The sequence below is a fragment of the Sinohyriopsis cumingii genome, chromosome 2 (genome assembly GCF_028554795.1).
Source record: "Sinohyriopsis cumingii isolate HCF-2022 chromosome 2, ASM2855479v2, whole genome shotgun sequence".
Taxonomy (NCBI): Eukaryota; Metazoa; Mollusca; class Bivalvia; order Unionida; family Unionidae; genus Sinohyriopsis; species Sinohyriopsis cumingii.
In genome coordinates, this window is record NC_142962.1 from 125,858,424 (window position 1) to 125,874,540 (window position 16,117).

General features: G+C 33.2%; 1 protein-coding gene across 8 annotated transcripts in view; it reads right to left on the reverse strand.

The window, feature by feature from the left end:
- Window positions 1–16,117, reverse strand: part of LOC149805767 (kinesin light chain-like) — a 138,375-nt gene that overhangs the window by 24,463 nt on the left and 97,795 nt on the right. For 5 of the 8 annotated variants that reach the window (XM_089950446.1, XM_089950444.1, XM_089950442.1 and 2 more), the window contains 3 exons: window positions 15,767–15,879; window positions 11,197–11,277; window positions 1,228–1,285 (listed from right to left, as the gene is read on the reverse strand). In XM_089950446.1, the coding sequence (XP_089806572.1) occupies window positions 1,228–1,285; window positions 11,197–11,277; window positions 15,767–15,879 (252 nt within the window). The remainder of the gene's footprint in view (window positions 1–1,227; window positions 1,286–11,196; window positions 11,278–15,766; window positions 15,880–16,117) is intronic. The other 3 variants (XM_089950445.1, XM_089950443.1, XM_089950447.1) reach the window with 2 other exon arrangements.

A 16,117-nucleotide genomic window follows, 5' to 3' on the forward strand; every position in this document is an offset into this window, starting at 1 on the left:
TTTCTCAACCTTTTTGCTGAAAAAACTTCTGTAACGTACTTTTTTAAAACTGGAACTGAGGTTCAAATAATTCAATAAAAACCTTTTTGAATCTGCTACCACAAATTAAATAACTAACAAACCTAGTTAATGTCGGAGGTAAAGATGTTCTCATAATACAAGGTAGAACCCTCACCACCAATGTTCTATTCAAAAAGACCAGTTGATATTCATTTCAATAATAAAAGCCATATATTTAGAAGATAAAACATAAGCACATGAAATGATGTTTCTAATACAACAAGAAAAATCCCTATCAGTATGCATGCATTAAAAATATCTGCTATACCAAAGCCACAACTAAAACACTAAAAGATTCTACAACATTAAAGTTGAGAAAGAAATGTCACATGCAACTACATGCTTTATTAACAATGACTGTAACACCTTATCCTGAAACTGGGAAGGTTCTGCATGAAACTTTATTTGATGCCCTAAGTAAAAGTTGAAAATTTAGTTCTTCAGTGCCAAAGCAAGTCCCAATACAAAACTGGTTTAAGAATTGGAGGTGCTCTATAAAACAATATTTATGTTATAAAACTTTGTTCATCTTATCTTTTCTTATTTGTCTGGCTTCCTCTTCTCAAACACTTGCTATTAAGTTTTGCCTGAATTCATCCCTTAGAAACAGCAAAAAAAAATCCATAAATTTAAAATGTATGACTGTCAGTTTAATCTCTATGCAGCTGAAATTATTCTTAGGCCTAAGTGTGTCCTCTATTCAAGAATACTAGAAACTGATCATGGGTTAGTTCTTTACATGGTAAATTTTTGTCAGGACAAATGATTCAGAGTAAAAAGCTGTGAATACAAGCTTTCTAGATCTTTTTATATAAATCTGAAATTTAGACCAACTTTAATCACAATCATAACCCTACTCTGCAAATGAGAGACTGCACACATGATGAACAAGTGCTTTAAAAACAACTATCTGAAAGCTTACTCAGCTGATTGCAAATTTGGAATAACCTTTATTACCAAGTAGTTAATTTCTTACACAGGATGCATAGTTTGAAAAGCAGAAGAAAATGTGCATCACAAAAAACAAACAAGCAGACCATACTCTACTGGAGAACTTTTAAGCTTGGAGAGATTTCCAACTTAAACACCCCTCTGGGAGCTGAACCTCTTGTTTCCAATATACTGTGTGAACTAATTACATGACTGAAACATTTTGTGCATACTTACATTCATTTTGTCATTACTGTTTGTGTTGAGAACTGACATGGAGCTTGCTCTTTTCATGCTGAAAAAGAGAAATGTGAAACATTAGTAATATAAGACCCCATTGTTTTCAAGCCTGCCTTTTTCACAGCTCAATAGAAACTTTAAAACTGAAGTTAATCTTGGGCGAGAGATATACACATGGACAGACACATGCATGCCAAAGTGATCACTATATACAGCGTCTGGCAAGGTGGTCTTGAAAATAACTTTGAAAACAGGATTTATGTCATTTTTGTAAGCCAAACATGTAACAAGTGCAACACTATATCAGGAGTCCCGTACAGAAATTTCTCATGGATTCTATATGGAATACTTCAGGAATCTGTATGGAAGAGATATGGCCTGAAAAATTTATGGAACAAGACAATTTATTCCATATAAATTCCATAAGTACTTCACAGCAAGTGAAAATTCCATATGGAATGAAGTTGCAATTGTAATCCATAAGCACTTTTTTTCATATGGAAAGCAGGCTCATGTGTTATATCATCATTGAAAATACTCTCTGAAGAATTAATAACCTAATCTGATTCAAACAGAAATATTGGTGGGAGTAATAGTACATGTATATGTCAGTGTAGCTGATGTGGAAGGATGAATAGATATACTCATATAAATTTGAAGAAAATACATGCATGTCAGTTTTCTTTATTTTCCACAGATGTTTAAAAACAGGCAAAGACAAGACCAAAAATGTAGAGAAAATGTAAACATGATCAGAATACTGCAAGGTGGATTTTGGACTTGATATGATGTTTACTCTGAAAAATAATTGTTTTTGCTTCCTATTAAAACAAGCTCTTCAAAAAATCATACTCTTGTGAAAATAAGACTGAAATTTCAGCAAAATCAGTGAATATTTGTTGACATTCACTTAAATGTCCTTTTTTCAATAAAATTATGGTATTTTAGGAGATTTTACCAACATTTCTGAAAATATCAGTGAGAATTTGTGATTGAAATTTCACAGAGAGTTTGTCAAAAATTCTGAAAATATAGTGATATACTGTGATTGTAATATCACTGACATTTCAATAATAAATATCAATAAGATATAATAAAATTTGTTTTGTTTCTTGTACAATTTGAATGATTTTCAGCAACATTTATATTTCCTGTTTATGATAGCCGTTATTTTATTGTTCTTTCCACATATTTCCTTGTTATATTTCTTGTTTAAATTTTTGTTGTTGTTGTTGTTGTTGTATTTTTGTTTAACTTCAATTGGATATAATACCCTCAAACAAGTTTTCTTATTTTCCGTTTTAAAACAGAATTTCACTTTTTCTCCTGACCTAAACCTGATTTTCCTCGATATGGACCCTTTTTTTATATCGTCTCCGAAACTTATTTTTAAACAATGCTCTAACCAATCCCATTCCGCAGCAAGCTTTCTAATAAGTATTTGTTCCGTTTATTATTTAACAGATGATCACTGTAAAGAGCATTCTGATTGGTCACAATTTTGTACTTGCCCAATGAATTGTCGCATAATGGAAACTAATGGGAATGAGCATGCTTGCTAAACATGGCAATTTAAATTTTTGAGCGGGATACGAGTTTGAATAACCATTTGAAAAATGTTTGGCAATGTGAATAGCTTCAGTGCAAAGTCAATGGGAACATAATTGGTCAGTCTGTAAGAAAACTGAACGCCAGGACTAGCGTTTTGCTTTTTGTGCCATAAAGAGCTTTACAGAAGTGGCTAATGTGCTAAATATGACTAGGAACTAAACCAGGATGATTTCAAAGTTATATAACTCCAAACTGATTAATTTCCAGAATTTAAGGAGGGATAACGTATAGATCACTGGTGGGAATTGTTGCCAGATACCCATGTCTATCAAAGATAGTCATATTTTTGCGGAGTCTTCTTGGCCCATAAGGATAATCATCCTTCAATATTGTGAGTGGTATTATTGCATATATTAACTTTTATTATGAAAATATTCTAGGTGTGTTTGAATTCAGTGTAAAATAAGAGTAATTATATCATGATAAACATTTGTCACAGCTGCTTATGGAACAAGGACTAATTCAAGAGACCACAACAGTGTCACAGTTTGTACATTAATCAAAAATCAAGTCTGCAGTACAACAGTGACAAACATTTCTTCTTTTCATAATCAATGTCTCAAATGGATGCTTTTCTCTAATTCTGCTTCACTTTCATTTTTCAAGGTTGAATTTTTCAATGCAGGATAATATTTTATATATGTTTATGTGTTCACAGATGCCTGTGCATATGTTCCAGGCTTGACACTTTGATTTTTAAAATCACTTAATTAATTAGTGTCAAGCCAGATTCTTCACATGATGTTGTATATACTGTATATATTGTACATAACAGATAGAAGGCCTCAAGGTAGATTAGTTCTGTATCTATTTGAGTTACCTTCTCTAAATAAAGTCTTTATTATTATTATTATTATTATTACTGTTATTAACTCCCATATCTTAATTATTATTATTGTTATTAACTCTCATATCTCTTGCCTTGGATGTCATATAATTGCAACATCTGTATAATTTTTTCATGTACACTGAAATATCACCTTGGTTAATGAAGTCCTGTTTAATTCATATCCATTATTTATTTGAAATCTTTTGAAGTGTCTGAAAAACTACTGAAACTTCAGTAAAATACTATATAACGATCAAAATTTTAGTGAAATCTCACTAAAGTTTTAGTAAACTCTCACAAAACTTTCAATGAAATGTTAGAGATCCTGCCAAAACTTAAGTGAAAGTTTTGGCCAACATTTTTGTGAAACATCACAAATATTTAAGTGAAATTTTAGTATCTCTACTGTTTACTGTTCTTTGTTGTGATGCATTACACATATGGCACAACACAAATATTGACAAAGTGTCATTTTGTTTGATACATTATATTGACGATGGATAATGAACTACCATCATACAAGGCACCTACACATCAGGCCAAGATCTATCATCACTTAAGACACCTGCATCAGGCCTAGATCTGCCATCACACAAGCGCCTGCATATTAGGTATAGATTTGCCATCACACAGGACAAAGGCAATTCAGGTTAGAACTACTATCAAACAAGACACCTGCACATCAGGCCTAGATCTGCCATCACATATGGCACCAGCAGATCAGGCCTAGATCTGCCATCAAATATAGCACCAGCAGATCAGGCCTTGATCTGCAACACAAAGCACTTGCCTCTCATGCCTAGATCTGCCATCATACAAGGCACCAGCAGATCAGGCCTAAGTCTACCATCACACAAGTTACCTGCCTATCAGGCTTAGATCTGCTATTACATATGGCACCAGCAGATCAGGCCTCGATCTGCCATTATATATGGCACCAGCAGATCAGGCCTAGATCTGCCATCACATATAGCACCAGCAGATCAGGGCTAGATCTGCCATCACATATAGCACCAGCAGATCAGGGCTAGATCTGCTATTACACAAGACATCTGTATATCAGGCCTAGATCTGCTACTACACAAGGCATCTGCATATTTACACAAAGCACCTGCATATCAGACCTAGATCTACTATTAAACAAGGCAACTGCATATCAGACCTAGATCTGCTATTACACAAGGCACCTACATATCAGACCTAGATCTACCATCACATTTGGTACTAGCAGATCAGGCCTACTTTTTTATTTAAAATCACTAAAGGGTCTGAACCAGTTCTCACATGGAATCAGCAGTCACATGTTGGTCTCCTATTCATGATTCTGTGTATATTCTGATCTTGCCAGAAAGAAAGAAAATTTATGTTCCAATGTTTATGGTGTCAGAAAGATAGATATAATTCATATTACAACATTTACTTTTTTTCTGCTACCCATGAAAATACTGTACAGAACTGAGAATAAACTACCAGTGTGTGACAACTGCTTTTGTGTGGTAAATAATTCAAACACTCCAGCAGAAGGAGAATTTTATTATGATAACACAAATCTACATCAACTCTATGTGTAGTTGGATACACAGGATACAAGGGTAAAGAAGGTATAATGTGACGGCTACAACACATTACTTGTCAAAACCAAATCACACGTATTATCTCATATTCATAAGTTCAATTTTAGCATTTGTTTATTTAGTGTCAATGAAGAAATGTAACCTGATTTCTACCCTCCCTATGTATGCCCCACCATGAGTGTTACTCTTGTTCAATGAACATGTGTCTGTCCATCCATGTCCATTACACAATGGTTAAGTTTCGTGTTTACCGGTAGGTCAGGTTCAGGAATTGTGGTGGGGCATCCTAGTTCAATAAACACATTTCAAGTTTTCATGTAATACTGTAAAATCTGAATAATAAGCATATATATATATATATATATATATATATATATATATATATATATATATATATATATATATATTAAACTGCTGAAAGTAGTATGCACCTCTCATTAAAGTAGAGAAACATTCACTAAGCTACACATTTTCAAAAGATTCTTTTAATGTTCACAAACATCAACCAGTTTTGTCTGTATATAACATAATCATCATCTTTAGGAAAGGGTAGAGGACTCGAGAGAATTAGAACAAGACAGACAAGTAGTCTACAAAAACCAGGTGTCTCACCTGCTTTCATATACTGTTCAGTAATGCCTGTCTGTATAAATCCTGTATCTGATTTTCATATACATACACACAAAACATTAATACCATTGACCACATTTCCTCAATAGATAAGATAAGAACTCATTGAAATCAGCATATAAGGACATACTGTAGCAGCATTCTAAGCTATGAGTTGAATACAGCAAAATGATGCTGAAGATATGCGACTTGTAACAATTTTAAAACATTTTAACATTGTTTACAATGATGAAACGTGCTTTCTGTGTATGCGGGTGAGAAAAGCAAGAAAGGAAGTCCTAGCATATCAGTACATAAACTTTAGACTCACAGACCGTAATAGTATCCTAAAGTTTTCGTTAAATAGAGTCACTTATGTAAAATACATGTTGCTTCAAAAACCCTACTGCTCACTATCATTTTCAACCAAGACAGAAAGGCAAGACAGGAACTCCTAGTATATCAAAGCACTAAATGTATAACAATAGCAATGAATTTCACATGAAATGCAGCAACTGATTTAGAAGATTTTTGACTTTACAAATCTTTAATAATGTTGATCATGCAGCCACCATTGCAGCTGGAAAAGTAGCAAATGGTATCTCACCATACTTCTACAGGTGAATATATGTCTTTGTCTTGAAGTCTCTTTTTAATGCAAGAGGAATATGCACTCAGATTCAACATGAAAATACTGGAAGGTCTGTCTGCTTAGTTCCTGTATACACTTAACTTCACATATGCATTTATTATTTCGATGTTACAGTACATAAACACACCCAGACCATCTCCCCACAAAATAGTCATTGAAATATACACTGCCATATGCTGACTTAGGTTAGACAAATGTTTCTTACTTATACAAAAAGTATCATTTTTACTGACTGAACAGATGAAATTTGCTTTTAAGACTATTCAAGACTTATCATAACAAAGCAATGAATAAGGAAAGTATAGTATCCAACAATATACACTTATTAATGAGACATATTTACGAAATTATTCAGAATAATGTTAAAAATACCCACTTGATAGCAACTCAATAAAACTAATATTTGGGATCACCCCTGTAACAAATCCCATCTTATATGGATGGAAAGTATCTCACTGATTATTTTTCAGCTATCAATAAAGCAAAGACGACTGTTACCAAATACAGTGACTCCTGTCTTAGTGGACACCAAACAACTGCTGGACAACTGTTCATAACGTATTTATGACCCTCTTTTCTTAGTTAACATATTTCATTTCTATATAAAAATGACAGTTGTCCATATAAGACTAAATATTTATTCTGCGGTCCTTTGACTGTTCTTTATTGATAGGATTCACTGTAAAAGATCACAGACAATATGCCATGAGTTGTGCTAAACTATAAACTGCACAGTAAGAAAGCTATGCTACACTCAGACTGATGAGAAGCAATAATAAACTCTGACCATCAAAGTTATGCTAAATTCTAACGTGCACAGCTAAGAAGCTATGCTAAATTCTAACCTGCATAGCCAAAAAGCTATACTATATTCTAAACTTTATATTAAGGTGACCCTGGGGATAATGCAAAAAAACCTCTGTACCTTGTGCAGGTCAGCTCAAGCCAACCCCAAAATTCATCACAAAAGAATTCATTTACTTAACTACGAGAAGCATCTGTACAAAGCTTAATTAAAAGTGGTTTGACAGATATAGTTATAGATTTCTTTGGTACTTTTCAGATGGAGTCTCTCTCTGATACTGGGTGTAGTGAAAGTGATTATATATGGCGGAATTGTACATAAATGGACACATATATGTATAATTTGTATATTAAGGTACATGTATGAATAAGCATGAAGGGTAATGTGAAGTGCATTAGCTGACTGTAATCAGAGTGATACAAGGGAAATTGTTGATATTAGGTACAGAACAAATAAACTTTTACTGAAACAGCAGGTAGGTCTTGACCTAAAAGCCTTGTGTCATATAGCTTAAAAGTTCCATGCAGCAAATCCTAGTCAGTGTGGTCTTAAAAATTATATTTTTCAAAGGCTGTGTGTGACATAACAAATGCAGTAACCTTTTTATTATATGCTCATTTTCTTATTCTACCTAAAGCTTAATTATATAAACAAAAATACACTACTAGAAACAAAGTAACTGAATGTATGCCATATTCCAAACTAAATACACATGCGCAGATTCATAATTACACAACAACAACATTATTAATGCACACATAACTATGCCCAGATAAATTTTAACTTAGTCACGTGCTAGACATAACTTTTGAAAGAAAATGTCGTTTTGGTCTACTTAAAATTGAAAGTTGGAGTCATATTGTGAACGAATGCACATTGTAAAAATTTTTCCATTTGATCTGGATAAGATTTTGGTGTTTTTGTTGATTCTACGTATTTTTGTGATTATGGACTGGATTTATCTGTGCCAATTCTACATGAAGTACATAAGATTTCAGCAGTGTGTTGACATCTCCAAGTGTGTTTCTGTTCTGTCATTGTATATTTGAAAACATACAGTGGGAAAATTATGTCTTTTAATTGCAATTATCAAAAAGACACTATGGAATATAATGATTATTTCATTTTGAGTGCAGTAAGGATGTAATTGCACTTGGAATATAGTCAAAATTACAGCACAATTTCAAAATGTGTATTCAAGCTTGAGAACCATGACATATTTAATCTGGATTTGCAGAACTGAGAAAGTACATTTTGAGGAAATTCAGGATGTAAAACTAAGTATATTTTTGGTCACTCTTTTTACCAGCTAAAGAAGACAGTTTATGCCTGGTCACTTGCAACAAATTTAATCAAACAAAATGTAAAGAGCCTATTATGCAAGTGTACATGATTTGTTTACAAAGTAGTTCCAAATACACTATTGGGCACACATGAGTGCAATATGAAGTGCGTGTGAGTGCAATATTGTAAAATACTGAACGATTCTGACAATATAAAGTTAATGGAGAAAAAAATGAGCATAAAAGATCTGCACTTACAGGATCAAATGAATCAAAAGCTATAGAATATTAAAAGGTTCACACATTAGACCTGTTAAAAATATTGCATAATTTGTAGCACAGAAAATCTTAATCTTTTGTTTGCTTTTAATGTTTTAAGTAATAATGATATAAAACTAAAATAACATGCTCAGTAAAGATGTCCCAAATCTTTAAAAAGCAAAATACTCCAAATCCCTTTTAGACTTAACAGATGGATAGAAATTAGATTTTCACTATTATCAAAATAATAACAAAAACAAGATGCCCATACTGACCAAGACAGCTCTCATCTGGCTGATATCTGCCTAATAATACTCCAATGCAAATTGGCAAAGGGATCCAAGTCAGTCAGATGTTCTCTGTGGAAATTTCATCTAATGCTGCTAGCTGTACAAGTCATTAAAATAATTGCTTTGAAGTTTGTCCATTTTGGTACATTCATCTATATTTGATTGCACCCCAGCATAATTTCTCCAGTATTGCAAGGTCTTTATGCCAGGGTGCTTACTTCAAATTCTGTTGAGGGGTCTTCTAAGTTCACAATGTTTGGATGATTGTGGGGTTTTAAAAATAAAAAAAATTCTGGTGACAGGGGCCCATTTTTGATAGCAGAAGAGCATCAACTGTCTAAATCCGATAGAACTTAAAGGTGTCATTGCATTAATATAGACAATCAACTGTTAGTGCATCCTATTATATTAGTTCCCAAAAAAATCATTAATGTTTTTTTATCTGGTTTTCCTTGAGATTTGCCAACCAGTGAAGAAAGTTACCAGCATTCAACTGAAAGCTGTATTAAAACCTAAACAGTAAATTAAAGGTTTACATCTATTGACAAAACAAATTGGTGCAGTTCAACAGGTTCTAGAATGAACACTGGCACTAAAATTTCCAGTCATTTCTTTCATATGCAATTATTTTCATAAAATATTGAAATGAAGGAAATATCAAACTCAATTAGTTTAGTGATTACTTTAAGCTAGGATGCTGTTAAATTTAATCCAATTTCACTAAGCAGTTTCTGAGAATTTGTTGCAAGTATTTCTATCTGAAGTAGCAGAAGTCATATTTGATAGCTGATTAGCATCATTTGCATAAAATTAAAGGCCCGTCATACCAATGTGTTTTCTGTCAAATTTGGTCTAATTCTCTTAAGTGGTTCTTAAGAAGTTGTTTCGAGAACATTTTATTTTTAGTAAGTGACCACTGAAGGTGGAGCAGCAGTATTTGTATAAATTTGAAAGCTGTTTATGCCAAAATGCTTTCTGTAAAATTTGGTCAAATTCTAGTTAAAAAGAATTTGAGAAGTTGTTAAAAAATTGTTAAGTTCTTTTTGTATCTGTATTTGATTGTGGACTGGAGTAACTTGTAAAACTCTAAAAGCCCTTCATGACAGGATAATTTGTGTCAACGTTAGCCCAGTTCCACTGAGCAATTTTATTAGAAGTTCTTAAAAGGTGACACCATTCTATTTGTATTAACAGTGACCATATCTGTGTGTACATGTTTTTGGATTTCTAACGTAGCTTTAACAATCTGAGTCATAATGCTATGATGTCTGCAGTGTGGCAGTTTATAGTGATGTTTAGCATTGGGGCATCATGCCGTAGACATATGGCATCATGTACCACCCAGTCACATTGCCCTGACACCAGGCTGACCAGTCCTAACACTAACCTCGTAATCCTGATATCTACTGATGAATCAGCATTATCTATATAAAACTGAAACCACTTCATGCCACGATGCTATGTTAAATACAGTTAAAATGGTTCCAGTGGTTTCTGAGACGTTTAAAACAGCAACTGTTGACAGGCAATGGATGATGCATGCTAGATGAAAGGAAAAGCCATAAATGCACGTGGCCTGATGACTGGATGAGATGAAATAAACTGATAACATTGTAACTGAAGGATTACTTAATTCACATTTCTAGTATCTTGTAGTACAGAAAACATGTATGCCAAATGGTAAACATAATGTTATGTATGCCCAAAGGCATCCCCCAAAAAATTCCCCAATATGCGATTGCTTCATGCCATGAATCTTTCGTTCCATAACAAATTTTTTAAATTCATCCTCTCACTGTTCTGTCTCGGCAATTTTTAGTAGATCTGCATGAAAATAGATGTTTGTAATAATAAACGTGTTTTTTTTCCATACAGAAAATAGGAGCTTAAGAGCAAAAATTGCTAAATACTCTGATGATATAATTAAAAGAATCATATTTTCCACATCATTTTTTAAGCAGGTAAAAGCTGTGCTGGGATGTTTTAAAACATCTTAATGTTGGGTAATAGGCATGTGATCAGATATTTGGGAGGTAGGGACTGTCCACAAACCTGTTATTTTCAAAATTGCTGTAACTTTGGTGATTATTCAACATGTAACTTGGCTCTGCTGTTTGATTGGTTGTAAACATGCTACAAAACAGGCCAAAATTAATAAACAAAAGTGCTATGATTTTACATCTGTTAAAGGGAGCTGCACATCAGACAAGAAACAAGTATATTTTCCTATCATTCTGAAACAAAAATTCTGATATAAAAGTCTTTTAAATTTTGAAACATAACACAAGGCCTAAATTAGTAAAATGGAAACTGCACATTCTTTAAATAACTGGGAAAAACAAAGTAAACATAAATGTAGAATATAAAGTATCTTCTGTAATTTTAATATTGAGAAGACAATGACAAAATTAATTACCATACCATTAATTAAAATGCTGTATATCAATATATCAGATCAAATATGGTTCTCAGTTCATAAAGATTAGCTCTTGTGGTAACAAAAAAGATGGTTCTAGATGCAAAAATTTATATTGTTAAATATTTCAAACCCAATGCACCAAAAGGAGGAATTACTATATTCTGAAAATCTTAAGTCTTAAAATCACATGCATATTTTTTATAGTTTCAGAGTTCTTTACTGAATATGAAAGATAACAGCATTCTAGACATGTACAGAACAGGCTGTTTTTCTTTCCATGCCAGATCCTCACAGCGAAAGAATGCACCTACTTTAGGGAGGATCAAAATACTTGAGTAACTGATATCAATTAAGAGTGGTGAGAAAGGCCCGGTCATGGAAACCATCCTTAAAATTGTCTACATTCTAGGGTTATGCTATCAAGTTAAAAGAAATCCCAACCCAAGGAATAAAGTGATGATGGTATATGATAGGAAAAAGACAAGACCCGATATGCCAAGGTACATTCTAAACTCAATATTTAGGGTGAAGAGATCTGTTGGGAGGGGCTAGGTAAAGATGCCAGGTCTGAGCATGTAATGTTTGCTTTCCCAGGATACACATGAGGTAAATACCAATTTAAATTTTCACATTCAACCAAGAGCATAACAGCTCAATTACATTAAGACTAAGAAAGATGCACAGTATAATATTTGATTGGTACAGACCCAGCAACAATCAAATGTAGGATAAATCATAATCAGACAAAGGTAATAGAGAAAATAATGTCTTATCCAAATGAGTCATTACCACTGTTGTTGAATGCAAAAACTGGAAACTGATATTTACCCTATGATAAAGGCACAAAACCAAAAGATAACCTTTTAAGACTATTTCACCCAAAACATCCCATGGGATGGACCCAAATATGCAGATTATAATTTATCAAATGAAAGTTATTAATGTTCTTCCAAGGGTGTTACTATGAGCAACTGGCATGGTGAAAACAAACAAGGCAAACAATAATATGCAACATAAATAAGGGAACAATTTGATAAGTACCAAACCTTTAATCGCAGGGACTAGTCATCTCAAACTGTTCATGACTGTCAAGAGGAAACGAATGCCATGATCATAAAAATGTCTATCATGTATTTCGATTGAGACAGAAAAGGCAGGAAGAAGCAAATATTTGCCTTAAGATGTCATGAAAATCGACTGAAAAGGTTCAAATTCTGTACAGTCTGTTTTAAAACTTGGAACAACAGTGTTCCTGAAATAGTAAAAAGATGAGAAAAGGAATATATTATCAATTTTAAAGAATATAAAGTTAATTTTAGAGGAATGACCTGAGTCTCCATGAAATCTGACAGCAATGGCAAAAATGTGTATATAAACATGGCCAGTGAATTAAAACATTCCAAAGCTATTAAGTTGTGTCCCCCACCTACCATGGTTCAATTTTACAAGTTCACAAAAATGAAATCAATGGCTTCCAAGGCAGAGCTTAACATTACTGGGTAAACAACAAATGTAACCAAGTTTAACTGCTCCAACTTAAAAACATTAGAGAAAAAGTGAAGAAATGGGGTTAAAAAAATATTACATGGCCTTGACCTAGCAGATGCAAGAGATGCCATCAAAATGAGAAGCAAACGTGTACCATGGTTCAACCCTGTACCTCAGTTTTTATTATAAAGAGCAGAAACAAAAGAAACCATAACAAATACTGAGCTGCAACCTTGACCATAAGAACAAGACTTTAAATATGAAATGTACCACATTTAGACAAAATAAATAAGCATACCAAACTTATTTCTATATATTTTAATCAACTGTTAAGTTAGAAAGCAGAATGCAAATGTGACTGAAACATAACCATCGACCTTGAAGATGGGACCCCAAGGTAATAAGTGACACAACTTTTAGTGTGGAAATGAAAGTGTAATAGTAAAATTCAACATGAAATACCACAAGGTAAGACTCCCACAAAACATAGTTTCTAATGATGACATTTCTGAATTTAAAATGGCTCTAAAGCTTGACTGTGGAAAAGAAAAGGGTGATGGAAAACAAAATACAGAACCATGACCATGACCTTGGGAAAAAAAAGATCCCTGATATGGTACACAACACACCTTCTAGTTATTATGCATAAATACCTAAGTTTCATCCATTAATTTCAAATGGCTTTAAATTTAGAGTAAAAAAGGGAAAGTGTGGCGGAAAATGTAAAATACAGAGTTGTGACCTTAACACTCAAAACAGGACCCTCAATATGGTACATGACACACCTTCTGGTGACAATGTGCAAGTGGACCAAATTCCCCTTAATCTCTTTCAAGTTGTACAGCTGAGGGAAAGTGTGACACACAGACATCCACATGCATAGACTGAAGCATGGTTAATACAATCTCCACTTTTCTTTGAAAAGGTGGAGGACAATTATCCCATGCTCTAGATGTCACCCACAAACCCAGGCAATTTTTCACACTAAAAAATACTTGTTTGTGTAAAGTTTTATTGTTTTACCAGCAACCCCCTTCCTTGATAACTTTGATAAATTATTTTAGTTCTGAACACTGACCATAGCACAAGTGGTGTTGCAAGAAGCTGATGGAAACAATTTTTAGTTAACATTTACATTTTGTGGGGAAAACAATGCTAGCTACTTTCATTGATACACAAGAATTTTAATCTTCCCTCTCCTGCACAAATATCTGTATAATGGATTGTAAAATTTAATAGATGTTCAATTTTAAAAAGTCAAATAAAGTTTATACACTGATGACAGACTTTTAATATAAATAATAAAAATTCATACATCAGTAAAGTTTCAGCTGCCTCCCTCCATATTCACCATAAGCAAATACAAATGATCTAAAACGTGATAGCAAGAATTACACGTGCCTATATGTGGGCATTTGTACATTTATGATGACTACGCTGAAACCCAATAAAATGATAAAACTCAAACATGAACTTAATGAGACGTCTTTAATTGGTATAGGCACCATTATGCATTTGTTAACATTTTCAACGATTAACATTTTGTTATATATTATCTCTTGAAAAATATTTTTGTTACAGAAAATCATACAAAATATATAAATGCTTATTAAAATTTGCTAATTTCAAGTTGATTTCAAATTTCACACACTGCAATTTCTAATGATAAAATGTGTGATAAAAATAAGGTTTCAATTGCCAATTTCAATTGAGATTTGTTAATAATGTTCAGCAAATAATAGCCTAGTTTTGGGCTTTTCTCTAAATAACAAGTGGGTCTGCGAGTTGTCCAGGGTAAATTGAGTGGTGAACTTGGAACAACCATCCTATTAAATTCTACTTAAAGCAACAAAATGTGCAGCTAATCAAATTTAACATCTTGGACTACTTTTAACAAGGCAATAAAATGACTGTAGCTATAAGACAAGACCTAGTTTTCCTGGTAGGACTTCATGCTATGCTATAAAAATAGATTAAAAGATATAAGATCAGGAACTAATCGTAGGCAAAGTGCAACACTCCACATGTGGGTCTCTTTGTCACATGTTAACGCTTTTTTGTGAAAATAAAAACAGAGATGATTCCAGTTTAAATAACCATTTGTAAGTATGTTGCTCCAGTCAAGGAAACAAAAAACTCTCTCATAAACAGCTATTATCTACATAGAAAAAAAGATCCCAGACAAGTACAATTAATTTATATTCCTGTTCAAACTTGAAACACCTGTGTTATCTCATCCTATTCAAACTTGAAGAACCTGTGATATCTCAATGTTCAACAGAGAATATCAACCAACCTGAAAAAGTGGAAGCCAAATCACTCATAATTCAAAACTTCAATTTTAAATAAGAATCCCTCCTCCTCTGACACCAGCGAAAAAAATATCAGAAAATTTGCAGAATTGCTTTGACTGATAACAACTCAAGATGACAGACTAATTAATGTCATTACTGTACGGAGTGCAAGTACCGATACTGCAGAATAATTTCAAGTCAGTCTCTCCAACTGTAGTGAAAAGATGGAAAAAATGTCAGAAAAATAGTTCTTGATACAAATAATTCCCATATGGGTGTAAAAGCATAATGTGCTATTTTTCACATACAAGTGGGAATTTTTAAAAAACAATTTCATAGTTCCATATATCTTCACACCAGATAAGTTTAAAAAAGGTGAGGTCATCATCTGAGAGTCCCAGGTCAAGTAAAGCAATCTTACCTTCCACTTTCTGGATCAGCCTTCCCTTTCAATTTCTGCACCAATTTTGCACTGCTACGTCTAATGGAAGCTCTCAACTTGGATAGGGAACCACTGCGTTTTAACTTGCCTGTCTGTGGGGTGGGGAATCATAGGTTACCAATATTTTTATTTTTATCACGAATCATGAAATTGTCGTTTCCAAGGTAACATGATGTTTAACATTAGAGCCAAGACACTTATTCATTTTAACTGGCTTTAGTAGTTACAGCTCTGCATAAAAGAATTTGAAGTTCACTCTATATATAACATTCCTCAATTAGTCAATTTTATGACCTGAATCCAACAATTACTCTGAAGAAAAATAAAAAT